The 17,933-nt window shown below is 39.4% G+C and overlaps 1 protein-coding gene across 1 annotated transcript in view; it reads left to right on the forward strand.

Moving 5' to 3' along the window:
* The window catches only part of LOC126215376 (intermembrane lipid transfer protein Vps13), a 442,186-nt gene that overhangs the window by 337,818 nt on the left and 86,435 nt on the right, over nucleotides 1–17,933 (forward strand). Inside the window, exons 48-49 of the mRNA XM_049942070.1 lie at nucleotides 7,656–7,767; nucleotides 12,721–12,956. Coding sequence (XP_049798027.1) covers nucleotides 7,656–7,767; nucleotides 12,721–12,956 — 348 coding nt within the window. The remainder of the gene's footprint in view (nucleotides 1–7,655; nucleotides 7,768–12,720; nucleotides 12,957–17,933) is intronic.

Consider the following 17,933-nt stretch of genomic DNA (forward strand, 5'->3'; position numbering starts at 1 on the left):
GGGCAACCACAGTCGTAGTCCGATCGGGGGATGCGTGGGACGAGCTGGCCGTCCCCGACAAACCCCCATCCGGACCCCCACAGTGATGCCCATTGGCAACAGCCTCAAGCTGTGTGACCGAAGCCAACACTGCCTGAAGCTGGGAGCGAAGGGATACCAACTCAGCCTGCATCCGAACACAGCAGTTGCAGTCCCTATACATGCTAAAAACTGTTGTGCAAAGAACGTCTGAACTAATCTACAGAGAGCGCAAACAAAACGACACAAAATTTAAACGGTTATTAAAATACAAGATTGCCTAGTAAATGCAGTAATGCTGCTACTTGCGCACTGCTGACACACCTCGGCGGCGGAAGGAGACTACGCAATTTTACACTATTCAGGTACTAAAACGAGATGCTACAACATCCACACCTATACTCTGCAAACCATTGTGAAATGCATGGAAGAGGTTATGACCCATTGTACCATTTATTTAGGGTTTCCTCCTATTCCATTCACATATACAGCGCACGTTGAATGATTGTTCGAATACCTCCGTGCTTGGTGTAATTAATCTAATCTTGTCCTCACGATCCCTATGTGATCAATACATAGGAAGTTGTACTGTGTCCCTGAAGTCGTCATTTAAACCCAGTTCTTGAAACTTTGTTAATAGACTTTCTCTGAATAGTTTATATTTATCTTCAAGAGTCTGCCAGTTCAGTTTCTTCAGTATATCTCTGACACTCTCCCATGGATAAGACAAACCTATGACCATTTGTGCACCCATTCTCTGTAAACATTCAGTATCCTCTGTTAGTCCTGTTTGATACGGGCCTCACACTCTTGAGCAGTATTCTAGAATTGGTCGTTTGAGTGGTTGGTAAGCAATATCCTTTGTAGACTGATTGCACTTCCCCAGTATTCTACCACTAAACCAGAGTCTACCACCTGCTTTACCTGTGATTGATCCTATATGACCATTCAATTTCATATCCACACTAAATGTTACACCCAGGTCTTTGTATGAGTTTGCTAATTCCAACAGTGACTCACTGATATTATAGTCATAGGGTACGACATTTTTTTCATTTTGTGAAGTGCACAGTTTTACATTCCTTATTATTTATCACAAGTTGCCAATCTTCACATCACTTTGAAATTTTAGCAAGATCTGACTGAATATTTCTGCGGTTTCTTCCAGATTGTACTTCATTATAGATAACTGCATCATCTGCAAAAAGTCTTGAGGTTACTATTAAGGTAATTAATATACAACATGAACAACAAGGGTCCCAACACACTTTCCTGGGACACACCTGAAGTTATTTCTATGTCTGACGATGACACTCCATCTGAGAACATGCTTCATCCTTTCTACCAAAAATTCCTCAATCCAGTCACAAATTTCACTGGGTGCCCCATATGAACATACTTTTGATAATAAGCATAGATGTGGTACTGAGTCAAATACTTTTCAGTAATTGAGAAATACTGTGCCTACCTGGTTGCCTTGATCCAAAACATGCAACTAAGGTCCGCTACAGTATAAAATATATCTACTTGTTTATGTATTGCTTGTTGGCTTTTTTCTTGGGCTCTTTGGCTGACATTTGTTCAAGAATTTTTCTGACATTTCACCAGAACTAGAAGCTAGCAGTTTCAAAGATTCACACTCCATTGTTGCTGGCAGATGGAGGTTATGTATACCTGTCACAACTGTATGTGAGGGCCTCTACCTGGTCATTACCACTTTGGTTCTCCCCATCCTATCTGCAGCCCCAGTACTCTACTTATGGGAATACGTGATTCGTTTACTTTGGGGCTGTCTTCTTTCTTGTTAAAACTATTGTCATATTTGTTAATGACTATGACTTCCCTGAACAGTCAGCTGTGGTCGCTATTTTGCAGCATATCCACGTAAAAAAGGAAAGGAAAATAAAATTGTATAAATGGTCAGCATAATGTGTTATTTTTTACTGATAAGCTGTAATATATTTGTAAAAATAACTCATTCTGCATCATAAAATGGGAAGTCCAGGGTCGAATCCCATCTACTGTATTTACTCAAATCTAAGCCGCACTTTTTTTCCGGTTTTTGTAATCCAAAACACCGCTTGCGGCTTAGAATCGAGTGCAAAGTAAGTGGAAATTCTGAAAAATGTTGGTAGGTGCCGCCACAACTAACTACTGCCGTCGAATATATGTATATATGTAGCGCTACACAGGCATGCTTTGCAGGCACAAAGATAAATACTGGCACCAAAATCTCTGCATCAGTAAGCAAATTAAAAAAAAGGTGGAAGACGAGCTTTTTTCTCCGCCCAGAGTTTCGACCACTGCTTTTTCATACATTATCCAATTAAGTAAATACAAATTCCATATTGTTCATCTTCGAATGTAGCAGCATTTCAATGTACTACGAAAATCTGACTGGCAAGACTGTTTGGGATGTTAGTCAATATGGCCAGCTCTTCGTTTTGAATTTTTTCCTACCTGTGAGAAGAGATGGTTGCTAATAGGAACTTTTATGAATTGTGAATCACATGCAGTGTTCTCTTCACCATAAGAATAATACGAATATAAACATTTTGCCATGTATTCTTTCGTGTTTGCTGCTTTCTCATTTAAATCCTGTCTGCCTAATAAACTACAAAACTAGAGCGCGACAACATCAAAGGCGGAAGAATATACATATCATGTCATGTTTATATTCGTATTATTCTTAAGCCTAATAATGATACAGTCAGAAATGAAGCACAGCAACTGACTAGATTTTTAAATCTAAGATGACTCTAATTTCAGTGCAGAATGTACTGTATTAAAGAGGCGTCTGCAAAGATTTTCAAATGGAGAAAAATTTTCACTAAACTTTCGTTCGGAACGTCTTCTATCATACGCAGTCTATTATTTGGTTCTTGTTGATCCTTATCAAAGAAAGCAGCAGTGTAAGTAACAACAAATAGCAATCTCTTGCCATTGTTTCGCTAATGAGACGATTCCTCTCTCTTTTTTTGTTAATTGTAAACGCGGTAGCGTGCACAAATGCAAGCTGTGCCGCGGACGGTGACAGGCCGTAAACACTCATTATCAGAATGCGACAAACAATGCATGACACAGTACAGTAATGCATTTTCAGCTTAGAGTGACGTAAACACCTATAACAAAGAGAAATGGAAGGGTACCCATATAAATACGGACAGAGTGCCTGACGCATAGCAATGGCTACCTGGTAAAGCTTAACTGCTAAGCTTACGATTTGAATCAAACTACTATAGCCGCATCGTCATTCATTCGGCCTAAATTGTGTCTCATACTACAATGGACGAACTTTGTTTCAATTTGGAGGTGCGGCCTGAAATTTTCTCTCCACTTTAATTTCGAGTCTCAAATTTCAGGTGCAGCCTCGATTCGGTAATTTTTTTTTCCCTTGATTTCGAGTCTCATTTTTCAGGTGCGGCTTAGATTCGAGTAATTACGGTAATAGTTAGAGGTCAGAACTGTGATCCATGGAGCATTCAAATAACTAACAAACATTTGTTATGTAATGGGCTGTGATCAGTCATATTCTCTCAGTACGGACTGAAAAGAGTGGGAGTCAGTTGAAAAATGAAGTTGTCTTCATTCAGCCTCAGGAACAGCCAGTTTTGTAACACAGCAAGATACTACTGACAATTATCCATGTTTCCATCAAAGAAGAATGGGCCATAAACAGACTAATGGTGTATCACACAAAACACATTGATTTTGGGTGAATTTTGTACGTGTTCAGTGTGTGCATGAGGGTTCCGTAGGCCAGAGTTTGAACATGATATTTGATTACTTTCCCACTAAGATGGAAAGTTGCTTCATCACTGAACGAATGCATTGTCAGTATCATTGTGGAGTTGGTCAGAAAAAGCCACTCCTTTGTGTTTGTTGTTATGACAGAAAGCCTGTAACACCTGTAACTTATGCGGCTTCATAACCAAATAATTTTTCAAAAAACACACAATTGTTGTAGGCGCTTGTAACTCCCGATTGGACTGAAGAGTTGATTTTGTAGCACTGTGTTGGAAAGCGATTCAAATTTGTGAGACATTTTCATCAGAAACACTAGGGCGGTCTGGACTCTTTCCTTTATGTAGACATCCTGTGTCTACAAACTGTCAATACCACCTGTGAATATTCCACACATTTGTAAGTACAAATTGGTACTTTAACTTGATACATCTTTGTAGTGTAATCGTGGAATTTTACATCACAAACTCGAGAACGCGACACGATTTCTGCTGCAGAGTATCCATTTTGTAACATGTGACAGTAACAGTAACCAAGTAACAGTAACCAAGTAACAGTAACCATGTGAACAGGAGACAACTGACATCTTTCAGCAACGAATATAAACTAGGCAATGTATTCGTTCCTCCAATAACTGAGCCATGGCACAGCAGTCAATAATTTTGACAACATAATTCTTCGTAATACATATATTCTTTTTTAAGCATCTTGTACTTGTATCTTAGAAGAAAGATTAAGGAAAGGCAAACCTATGTACCTAGCATTTGAAGACTTAGAGAAAGCTTTTGACAATGTTGACTGGAATACTCTCTTTCAAAGTCTAAAGGTGGCAGGGGTAAAATAAAGGGAGCGAAAGGCCATTTAAAATTTGTACAGAAACCAGAAGACAGTTCTAAGAGTCGAGGGGCATGAAAGGGAAGCAGTGGTTGGGAAGGGAGTGAGACAGGGTTGTAGCCTCTCCCCGATGTTATTCAATCTGTATATTGAGCAAGCAGTAAGGGAAACAAAAGAATAACTCGGAGTAGGTATTAAAATCCATGGAGAAGAAATAAAAACTTTGAGGTTTGTCGATGACATTGTAATTCTGTGAGAGGCAGCAAAGGACTTGGAAGAGCAGTTGAACAGAATGGACAGTGTCTTGAATGGAGGGTATAAGATGCGGTCAAAGTACAGAGGATATAAAATGTAGACTGGCAATGGCAAGGAGTGTTTCTGAAGAAGAGAAATTTAACACCGAGTATAGATTTAAGTGTCAGGAAGTCGTTTCTGAAAGTATTTGTATGGAGTGTAGCCACGTATGGAAGTGAAACATGGACGATAAATAGTTTGGACAAGAAGAGAATAGAAGCTTTCGGAATGTGGTGCTAGCAGAAGAATGCTGAAGATTAGATGGGTAGATCACATAACTAATGTGGAGGTATTGAATAGGATCAGGGAGAAGAGGAGTTTGTGGCACAACTTGACTAGAAGAAGGGATCGGTTGGTAGGACATGTTCTGAGGACATGTTCACAAATGTAGCATTGGAGGGCAGCGTGGAGGTTAAAAATCGTAGAGGGAGGCGAAGAGATGAATACACTAAACAGATTCAGAAGGATGTAGTCTGCAGTAGGTACGGGAGATGAAGAAGCTTGCACAGAATAGAGTAGCATGGAGAGATGCATCAAACCAGTCTCAGGACTGAAGACCACAACAACAACACTTGCATCTTTATGCACATACATTCTTTGCTGTTGGGGTTATTACAGACTTAAAGTCTAAGGGTTTGATGTATGAAAACAAAAATGTTGGTTCTCCAGAGCGAAAACTTCAGGTGTCGGGAAACTTAGAGCAAAATGGATGACCATCTGGTGTTATGCCACAGAGGCACTTTTCCTGTATGCATCAGAGGTTGGTCCATCAGTTGTGCTTCTGCCATACTCTTACTGCCATAGCCTCCATTTATATGTAGCTTTCACAACAAAAATACACTAGACACACTCACTTCATACACTAAAGTGAGTTTTGAGGTACACAGGGTGAATATAAATAAAACCAACAAACTGGAGGGATGAATTCCTGACTGAAAATGGAGGAAAAAAGGTACACGTGTCTGTAAATGAATCTTTGCCATGGTAGATGGCATTGATGAATGAAAATTCCTCTGACCATTTGTTGTGTGTTCCTTGGGTGTTGCAGGCTGTCTGATGCAGTGTACTGTAAGCAGCAGAATGCTTTGGCTTACACTACATTGGCGGGCCACTTACCTGTAGATTTTACTAGGGTTGTATCATTACCCCGTAGAACCTTGTCCTCCTAATCTGGTGTATGCACAGTCCACTGCCTCTCTGCGCATTTGTCTGTCTGGAAGGACCCACGGTCGTACAAATGCCAGAAAAGGGGTCGACACGTGTGGTGTGGTTGGTGTCTGCGTAGGTACTTGTTTTGATATAGTTGTGACGCCTCTCGGCCATTTCCATCTGCTTTTCTCTATGCGCACACCATCTCGACTTGTTCCCGATTCAAATACTGGACCGTTCAGCCGCTTACAGTAAAATGCGTCAATCACTCAGCCTGCAACAAACGAGGAACACACGGCACGTGGTCAGAGGAACTGTCATTTATCAGCGCTGTCTACCACGGCAATGATGCATTTCCGGACATGTGTTCTTTCAACCTTTTTTCCATCATTTCCGGTGAAGAATCCATCCCTGCAGTTTGTTGGTTTAATTTATTTTCATCTTATATACTGGGTGATCAAAAAGTCAGTATAAATTTGAAAACTTAATAAACCACGGAATAGTGTAGATAGAGAGGTAAAAAGTGACACACGTACTTGGAATGACATGGGGTTTTCTTAGAACCAAAATGCATATTGCTAGACGCGTGAAAGATCTCTTGCACGCGTCGTTTGGTGACGATCGTGTGCTCAGCCGTCACTTTCGTCACACTTTGCCTCCCAGGTCCCCAGACCTCAGTCCGTGCGATTATTGGCTTTGGGTTTACCTGAAGTCGCAAGTGTATCGTGATCGACCGACATCTCTTGGGATGCTGAAAGACTACATCCGACGCCAATGCCTCACCGTAACTCCGGACGTGCTTTACAGTGCTGTTCACAACATTATTCCTCGACTACAGCTGTTGTTGACGAATGGTGGTGGACATATTGAGCATTTCCTGTAAACAAAATCATCTTTGCTTTATCTTACTTTGTTATGCTAATTATTGCTGTTCTGATCAGATGAAGTGCCATCCGCTGGACATTTTTTGAACTTTTGTATTTTTTTTGGTTGTAATAAAACCCCATGTCATTCCAAGCCACGTGTGTCAATTTGTACCTCTCTATCTACATTATTCCGTGATTGAGTTTTCAAATTTATATTAACTTTTTGATCACGCGGTAGTTTAAAAATCACTTACTGGAAAGGGGAAAGCTTAAAAACATTCACTTATTATCCAGCATCTAAATGGAAGTAAAACTACAGTGGAACTGGACGTAGAAGTGATTCTGTTATTCCCTATTTAAGTGGTATGTAGCACTATTGCTAAATACTGATCTGCTAAGAGTCTTCAGCGAAATGTGGGTGGTGTTTTTAATTGTCATGTACTTCTCTTTGTCCACCAGGGAACTTCTGATGGCCATAAATCTTACTGCTGCTTCCATTTATTTGTTTACCTGGTGAAGTGTATACTGATGATGGCACTTTGACGATCTGCACTTACATATATACATATTCACTGTTTTATATTAGTTGCAGAGTATTCCACTATCGTACTGCAGTATCGTGCGTTTCTTGGGTTGAGACATGTAAGAAACTTAGTGTGTTTGCACAGTGACTGGGACACTCGGATCACTGTAACAGTGAACACATGCTACATGTCAGTCATGGCAGCTTATTGCTCCGTTCTTTTGCAGGACATTGAAGCCACATGAACAAGTGATGTTTACCTGGGAGGATCCAGCCGGAGCTAGAGAGTTGCAGTGGACTTCACCCAAAAAGAAAGAAATTTCAGTTGACCTACGTAAGGTTAGTGAACAGAATAAAAGAACAGAGTGGAAGTACCCTCTCTGTCATTTCAGAGGTTCTTGAGCACCACAACCGGATCATTTGCACCAATTCATCTTCATTAAATTTCTGCAATATTCCAGTGGGAGCCCGGCTCGAAACATTTAAGGCAATGATACAGACTGTCGGTGAAAGACCAGAATTGGGTGTATGTACTGATGTCACCTAATGATAACCTAATATGTGAACACACATTAGTGAAACAAAACTTAATTAATTTGCATTCATTCTTTAATTAATTAATTAATTACTTCATTGCACATTCATATAACAGACATAATGTATTCATATTAATTAACTAATTTATTCTTTCTGTTCAGTAGATCCTATCAAGGAGAACCTCTAGAGATGTGAAATGACACAAGGTACAATTATATTAATCCTTCCACTGCTACAGACGTGCTCCCTGCATTCCCTGCTGAGCACAGCTTTGATGTGGCGGTACTCCTTGATAAATTACGATACCTGTACTGAGGGGTGGTATTGCAACCACTATGAAATATTTATCATTTTAAGAAAACTATTTGCTGACTAAATTTGATTTTCTTGTACCTCACAGTCTGATATTTTCAAAAATAATAAATTTTTGACAGTATGACGTAACTGGATAGATAAAAAATCTACTCACCAAGTGACGGCAGGAGAAGGCACGTATAAAGAAAGGTTTTCCTTGTGCAACCTTTTGGAGCCAGTGGCTCCTCCTGGCAGAAGGGTAGTTTGGAAAAGTCACCCAGAGCCCCGAGTCAGGAGAGATATACTGGATGGGATGAGTAGCAAATACTGTTGTCGGGGATTGCGACAGGCGACATTTGAAAACCTGAGATCTTAAACGTGGAAGACAGGATAAGGTGCAAGACGGAGATAGCTCTTGCACAGTGATTTAGCAGTGATCTCTGTCTTGTATATTACCCCGTCTTCCACCTTTAAGCTCTCGGGCTTTCCAATTTCATCTGGTGCAGTCCCCAACAATCGGTCTTTTCTTTTCATCCCGTCCAGTAAGTCTCCCTTGACCTGGCCTTCTGGGTGACTTCTTCAAACTCAAACCTCCTCAGTTATTTTCCTTCACCCCTCTTCCTTCCCCTTCAACCCTTCTGCTGGAAGGAGCCACTGGCCCCAAAGGCTTGCACAAGTAAAAGCTTTTTTTATACGTGTGTTCTCCTGCCGCCGTTTGGTGACTGTTTTCTTTCATCTATCCAATTACAGTGTATTAGTCTGATATCTTCACTCAATACTGGTCTCAATTTCTTTTTGTTATATGTCACAGTTACTGTGCTGCATGAAATCCAGTAAAATATTCTGTACTGTTTTAAGGAGTTTGCGGAGTTAAAAATTCATTGTGTAAACTTTGCAGATGGTTGATTTTAGCTCATACATTGCAGTTTACGAAATGTAAATAAGATATTGTAATATATCCCACGTGGAATGTTTCCCTCTATTATATAAGATATTGTAATTTTATTTAAAAATGAGAGCAGAAAGATATCTCATTTTGTTCTCGAGTTACTGTTTTTTATATTTGATGGACAGCTGTGTGTGGTGCGCCCATTGCCATACCTGTGAATTGGGTCTAATGTGGTTGTTAAGATCTTCGTATTTTATAAATGGTTCGTGATATCAAAACTAAGTTCTTTTGCAAATGATAGCATACAATTAGGCATGTGTATTGTATATGTACTCAAAACTTTTTTATTCACCAAGACATTGAAGTAAATTGTCTGCAGCAGTGAGAGGTTGATGGCTCAGGATGCATACAGACATCCATAGCACTGTAGAAAAAAACAAGCAGTGCACATATACACATCCACAGCACCTGGGAAACATTGGATCAGGGCATGTACACACGTCACAACAGTGAAAGGATTAACGAAAGATGAGGAAATCTTACAAACTTAATCTGTATTGTGCATTAACAACAAATGATCACAGTATGTAAAACAGCTGCATTTATTTTTTTTATTTCATACTGTCGTAGCACTTGCTCCTTCACTCGTGTTGATTGTATGATCTTCACAGCCCCTCCTTAATTGAATTTTTATGTTGTTCAGAAATTAAAACATCACTTAAACTTTTCATGGGAACTGAGGCCATAGAAACATGTTTTTTTATGAATGTACTTCTGAACAAAAAGCCGTTCTGGCTGCTAGAATTGGAGGTCTTTGTTAATCCTGCCTTTTGAGTTCTGGAGGTGACATTTCCATAGAAACTTTCATTGCCTAATATACATTTCTTTAGAAGTCAAATACAAATTTTCTTAATATAATGAAATATTAAAAAAAAAAAAATTCATCCCCTATTTCAGCTCCTTATTCCCCCCCTCCCCAAGCGAGAAGTCAAATATCATTTGTCATAGATTCAGCATATTTCAGCTTTAAATATGCTTCAGTTGTCCTTTAATAATGATTCGTTTTCAAAAAGGACTTTCGCCAACAATTTCACCCGATCAGGGGTCAAATTTATGTAAGTGCTGAAACACATTTCTTTATTCCTGACCAAGAAACCAAATACCAGTTTTCCTAGTATAGCTTCAAAATTATATTAATAGTGGTGTATATTCAAAAAACTCTTTCATCCCTTATTTCACCCCCATAAAGATGGAAACACAAAAATCCCTTCTTAAACAATGCCTATACTATAAGATCAATCTGTCTCCAAATTTCAAATGTGTGTATGTGTGTTTGATCTATTTTTGACGAAGACCTTATTGGCCAAAAGTTCATTTTCTGACAGTCTTTTTGTTGTGCTGTCTGCATCAGCATCTCCACTATATGGTGAATACCAACTATAGTTTCATGATATTGTTGCATTCCACTTGGATTTTCCATTGTTTGATTTAGGCTACCTGTATTGTACATCATTTTACATAAAGCATCTACACAACTAATTACATTAATTCATAGAAATCACTTCCTATGTTGTACAATAAATTTTAACTATTTAGGTGACCATAATGTTAAGATTTTAATGTGATTCATTATTCTACCAATTGGCTAAACTGAATACTGCTTGACAAATATGTTGCAATTTTACTGTGCTTCATAGTTGTACCAACTGACTCTATCGTATGCAGTTGGATAATGGTCAGTTATAATGTTTATTTACATTAACATGCTGGTCAACAGTGAATTGACAGTAAGGCCATCCATTACGAAAAAGAAGGTTACGTGAAGACATCCTGAACCTTCCTTTGGTTTTAAATTTACATTGGATCCATAAATTAAGCTGTGCCATTGTGTAGTATAGTGGCCATCGTATGTTGTGGATGTGTTGAAATTAATTGTACTTCCTGCGGTAGGTAATGTTGCATAAATGTACATTATCTGTAATGCATTGCCTATGCATTACATCAATCTAGAAAACATGTCACATCTTCAAACTAGGACTGATTTTCCGTGAGTCACATTGGATTAGGGAACAAGTAACATGTGGTCTTATTCACAACCACAGGCAGGATAGAAAAGACTCCTATGTGATGTTATAATTTTCATTGAGGCAATGTTCTTCTAATGTTATAAATGTGCTAAACAATAAATGAGAAATTTATTTATGAAGGAGTAATTTTATTTAATGCTCATCTAGTCATGGTTTATATGTTACTACAACTTTGTTTTCATGCCTTATTATAACAGTACATGTGTATGCATTTCTAGCAACATAATTTTCTTTGTAACATAGATACTCTGAAGATGGTCCAATATAGGCCAAAATCAGATACTGAGTAATAAATAATAAAAAAAAGTGCAGCTGTTGTATATACACAAATCTTACAACTATCTATGCCAACTTGTATAAAATATTGCGTATAAATAGGGACAGGAAAATTTTTCAACAAACATAACTTGAAAAACAATACAAAATTTGGGGTGTTCAGTGAAACAGCACAAAATCAGCAATTTTTATCAAATACCACGAAAATGGCAGTTTTTGCAAAAATCACAAAATTTGCCATTTCCTGTATAAAAAATGTCATAAATCTGAAGACTGTAGAAGGTTACGTGAAGACATCCTGAACCTTCCTTTGGTTTCATAACTGATAGTTACTGACAAAAAAATTTATGGAAAAGGTGGACACTGAATTTGTCAAACATAAATAAATGAATATCTCCAAATTTGTCACGAAAATCTGACACGAAAATAACTCCTAAGTTGGTAAAAACAGTAACTCCAAAATTGATATGAACAGGAAATCTGAATTTGGCAAAAATAACAACTCCAGATTTGGCAGGAACAGTAGCACTGAAATTGGACGTAAAATATCACTGACATTGAAATTAACCATAAAGTAAAATTATTTTTTCCTGTTACTATCTATAAATTATTACTATACTGCTTAATATTATTCATGCTCATGCCACATAATTTACACAAGTAAATTAGAAAAAGAAAAGCTGATACTTTGAAGAAACCTGCTGCCTCCTCACTTATGCTAAGTAGAAGCTGATTATCCCTTCTTCCTAAATGAATATTTGCCTTATAAATATCTAAATCTGTCAAGACAGATACCTGTTTGTGGTATACTTCTGCTTTCTTTCAACTTTACAACAAACACTATTATTGCCATATAGCTTACATAACTTTTCAACTCTGGAATATTCAGGCAGTGGTTCATGAGGAGTGCTATTTAATTATTAATTTTTATTTTTTAGTTGGTGAGGATTTTCAGTTTCTTGCTTTATGACGAATATCTTCCCTCCAGAGTAAATAACTCCATTCAGAACGCTATACAGGGAGGGAAAGTCTGTAGGGAAGTTATTATTATTCAGTCTTAAATATGAAATTGCTTTATGAAGAAGCGGAGAAGAATCCATTAATACATCTAATAAAAGATACAATAATTCATGTCATCTTTTTGTACTTGGTATGTCAATTTTTGTTAATTTTTCTCCCCCCCCCCCCCCCCCCCCCCTTCCTGTGCAGGATGCAATTGACAGGACACAGTTGGCAGACTCTACAGAACTGTGGTGGGTTTCCTTTTTGGACGGCTTGCAGCGCATTCTTCTCTTCACGGAAGACATGGCGATAGCGACTGCGTGCCAAGCCGCTGGGGAGCTGGAGCCATTTGACAGAGAGATCAAGCTGTCAGTACACGGTGTCGGACTGTCCCTGGTGAACAACGTTGCTCGTACAGAGGTCATGTACCTTGGAATCGCAAGGTGAGAGTTTTGTTTCAAGAAAATAAGTGGATTTTTGTTGAGCTGCAGTACATAGCATTTGAATTATTTATTTTATACAGTTTGCAAGTGCTTCTTCTTGTACACAAGCAATTTATTGCTAACAGGTACTTTTTATCATGATTGCAGAGTGTGCATTGTCTTTAAGAAAATTTACTATATGCACCTTATCATTTCACTTGTGTTCAAGATTGTAACTACATAATGTCATTCAAGAAAGGCATTTTCATGCATACTCTAATTTTTATTTTGAAATAAAACTTTCATTTAATATTAGTATTTAAGTAATTTCAGTCCCTTGGGCACAACAGAATTGTTAAACTTACAGCATGTTATAATCCACACAACAGTTTGGGAAAAAGTATTTTGTGGTGGGATCCATAACCTTGTTGCTACTATGGACATACTCTCTGCATTCCATGCTTTCATTATGGCTGCACTGCTCGCCAAATGCTGGTGCCTGTGCTGAGATAAGGCATCACAGCCAATATGAAATATTTATCTTCAGATTTTTTTTAAAACTATTAGGTGAAAAAAATTGTTTTTTGCACATCTTACTATGCTGCATCAAATTAAGCAAAATATTGCGTGAAATTTTAAGGAGTTTGCAAAGGTGGAAAAAAAAATTACATAAACTGCATGTATGGTTGATGTCGGCTCATACATTAGAGTGAATGAAATGTAGATATCAAAATTTTATTTAAAAATGAGAGCAGAATGGTATCTCATTTCATTCTTGAGTTACTGGGTTAAATCCAAGTGACGGTTGCACACAATGTCATCATTCACATCCTAGTGCATATCTCATAAATGATTAAAGATATCAAAAGCAGGTTTTTTAGCAAATGATAGCACATAATGAGGCACCCATGTCATTCAGTAAATACTGTAATTTTGTTTATTCTCTAAAATATGGAAATAACTCGCCTATAGCAGTAAGAGGTTCAGGAAGCATACAGGTGTTCATAGCACCTGAATGGCATGTGTATACAAGTCCACAGCAGGTGAGTAACAGCATAGCAGGACGCATATACATGGCCACAGTAGCAAAAGGGTTAATAAGAGTTCCTCTCTGTCATAACAGATATGGGCATAACTATCACAGGCGTGAACTTCGTATGTAAAATGCAAACTTTGTACGGGCGTAAATAATGTAGCACGGTTAGGGTGGTCACGGAGTATTGTTAACTTTGTCACAGGGCACAGTCTTAGTGTAGGATGGAAAACAGAGGAGCAGGTACAGTGAACCACTTCAGGCTTCGAGGAGTTGTACAGTCAGTGAGAACAGTGAGAAGTTTATTTAACAGAATTTGTGCAGCAACAGAAGGTGTTGTCTCCAAAGCTCTTTCACAGAGGAAGACTACACTGTAGTTCCTTCTCTAGATTGTCACACAGATGAGGAAATGGTAGATATCGAAATAGATGACGGAGGGATAGAGAAACAATTAAAATCGCTCAAAGAAGGAAAGGCCGCTGGACCTGATGGGATACCAGTTCGATTTTACACAGAGTACGCGAAGGAACTTGCCCCCGTTCTTGCAGCGGTGTACCGTAGATCTCTAGAAGAGCGTAGTGTTCCAAAGGATTGGAAAAGGGCACAGGTCATCCCCGTTTTCAAGAAGGGACGTCGAACAGATGTGCAGAACTATAGACGTATATCTCTAACGTCGATCAGTTGTAGAATTTTGGAACACGTATTATGTTAGAGTATAATGACTTTTCTGGAGACTACAAATCTACTCTGTAGGAATCAGCATGGGTTTCGGATAAGACAATCGTGTGAAACCCAGCTCGCACTATTCGTCCACAAGACTGAGGGCCATAGACACGGGTTCCCAGGTAGATGCTGTGTTTCTTGACTTCCGCAAGGCATTCGATACAGTTCCCCACAGTCGTTTAATGAACAAAGTAAGAGCATATGGACTATCAGACCAATTGTGTGATTGGATTGAAGAGTTCCTAGATAACAGAATGCAGCATGTCATTCTCAATGGAGAGAAGTCTTCCGAAGTAAGAGTGATTTCAGGTGTGCCGCAGGGGAGTGTCATAGGACCGTTCCTATTCACAATATACATGAATGACCTTTTGGATGACATCAGACGTTCACTGAGGCTTTTTGCGGATGATGCTGTGGTATATCGAGAGGTTGTAATAATGGAAAATTGTACTGAAATGCAGGAGGATCTGCAGCGAATTGACGCATGGTGCAGGGAGTGGCAATTGAGTCTCAATGTAGACAAGTGTAATGTGCTGCGAATACATAGAAAGAAAGATCCCTTATCATTTAGCTACAAGATAGCAGGTCAGCAACTGGAAGCAGTTAATTCCATAAATTATCTGGGTGTAGGCATTAGGAGTGATTTAAAATGGAATGATCATATAAAGTTGATCATCTGTAAAGCTGATGCCAGACTGAGATTCATTGGAAGAATCCTACGGAAATGCAATCCGAAAACAAAGGAAGTAGGTTAGAGTACACTTGTTCGCCCACTGCTTGAATACTGCTCAACAGTGTGGGATCCGTACCAGATAGGATTGATAGAAGAGATAGAAAAGATCCAACGGAGAGCAGCGCGCTTCGTTACAGGATCATTTAATAATCGCGAAAGCGTTACGGGGATGATAGATAAACTCCAGTGGAAGACTCTGCAAGAGAGACGCTCAGTAGCTCCGTACGGGCTTTTGTCGAAGTTTCGAGAACATACCTTCACCGATGAGTCGAGCAGTATATTGCTCCCTCCAACGTATATCTCGCGAAGAGACCGTGAGGATAAAATCAGACAGATTGGAGCCCACACAGAGGCATACCAACAATCCTTCTTTCCACGAACAATACAAGACTGGAATATAAGGGAGAACCGATAGAGGTACTCGAGGTACCCTCCGCCACACACCGTCAGGTGGCTTGCAGAGTATGGATGTAGATGTAGATGTAGATGTAGATGTAGATGTAGATGGGGTACGGTGGCTTCAGGCAACGGAGCTTGTGTCGGCACGACACTGGTGGCATGCCCGTGGTCTGTCACTCGTGTTAGTGGCCTTTACAGCTGGAGCAGCACCAGTGGCTTGCTGACAGCCAAAGGCACACAGTTGCCAGAAACAGACAGCTGGTCTCAGTAGATCACGAACGAGGTGCCCTCAGATGCAGTTGGTGAACCAAGTGGCATTGTGGAGTTGACTGAAGTCAGCCAGCAATAGACCTCCAGCTGGAAGACTCCAGTTCGATTCTCGGTAAGATCATAACTGGACACAGTCCGTAGACCCGTGCTTTTGGCAGGATCAGCATTTAGTAGTAGTTAAGGCAGGACGATCCCCGTGTGGTTGATGACGGAGTACGTCTTTTGGCCAGAGGGGGTGATTTTTATCGCTGCTTGACCCGGCCTCATTGTGACGGGGAGTCACTTTCGATCACACAGACTGCTAAAGCGGCGCACACAGAGCCCGGGCACGGTGTAATCTGGCTTACCACTATGGCGGCCTGGCCCTTGTGCTGTGCTATAGGTGCAGTGTTCCAGCTCTACAAGCAGTAGCAGGCTGAAATGTGTGGTAACTGGCTCACTTCAGTGTCCGAATACAGACTTGTGTCTCGGCACTTATCCAGGCAACAGAATCTTGGGGCAGACTTCTGGCTCGCATAGTAGCAAGTTGTGGACGTTGGTTTGGCAAGGTAATGGCGTAACGACAACTTGTTAAAAGTCATTAGTGCGAGGGTCTGAGTTTCAATCTGCCAGGAAGTTTAAAATCGGCAAACACTCCACTGCAGAGTGTTATGTTCCATTGTGGAATACTGAATACGAGGTGTGATCAAAAAATACAATGAATGAATTTATTTAGCAGCAACTCCTGATGCTGCAACTACGTGATGTAATTTGTACGACCGTATTTACTCGAATCTAAGCTGCACTTTTTTCCCGGTTTTTGTAATCCAAAAAACCGCCTGCGGCTTAGAATCGAGTGCAAAGTAAGCGGAAATTCTGAAAATTGTTGGTAGGTGCCACCACAACTAACTTCTGCCGTCGAATATATGTAGCGCTACACAGGCTTGCTTTACTGGCACGAAGATAAATACTGGCGCCAAAACCTCTGCGCCAGGAAATAAATTTTAAAATAAAAGGTGGAAGACGAGCTTTTCTCTCCACCCTGAGTTTCGACCACTGCATTTCAATGTATTGTGAAAATCCGACTGGCAAGACTGTTAGGGGTTTTTGTCAATATGGCCAACTCTACATTCTGAAGTTTTTCCTACCTGTGAGAAGAGATGGTTGCTAATAGGAACTTTTATGAATTGTGAATCACATGCAGTATTCTCTTCACCATAAGAATAATACGAATATAAACATTTTGCCATGTATTCTTTCATGTTTGCTGCTATCTCATTTAAATCCTGTCTGCCTAATAAACTACGAAACTAGAGTGGGACAACAGCAAATGTGGAAGAATATACATATCATATCATGTCATGTTTATATTTGTATTATTCTTATGCCTAACAGTGATACAGTCAGAAATGAAGTACGGAAATTGACTAGATTTTTAAATCTAAAACGACTCTCTTTCTGTGCAGAATGTAATGTACTAAAGAGGCGTCTGCAATGATTTTCAAACGGAGAAAAATTTTCGCTAAACTCTCGTTTAGAACATTTTCTATCATACGCAGTCTATTATTTGGTTCTTGTTGATCATTACCAAAGAAAACAGCAGTGTAAGTAGCAACAAATAGCAGTCTCTTGCCATTGTTTCGCTAATGAGATGATTCATCTCTTTTTTTTTAAAAAATTGTAAGCGGCGGTAGCGCGCACAAAAGCAAGCCATGCCACGAGCTGCAGAACGCGACAAACAATGCATGACACAGTACAGTAATGCATTTTCAGTTTAGAGTGACGTAAACACCTATAACAAAGAGAACGGCACTTATCAGATCAAGGAAAAATAAGCAATGAATTCAAAGTAGTCGAAGCA

This window comes from Schistocerca nitens, chromosome 12 (genome assembly GCF_023898315.1).
Source record: "Schistocerca nitens isolate TAMUIC-IGC-003100 chromosome 12, iqSchNite1.1, whole genome shotgun sequence".
NCBI lineage: Eukaryota > Metazoa > Arthropoda > Insecta > Orthoptera > Acrididae > Schistocerca > Schistocerca nitens.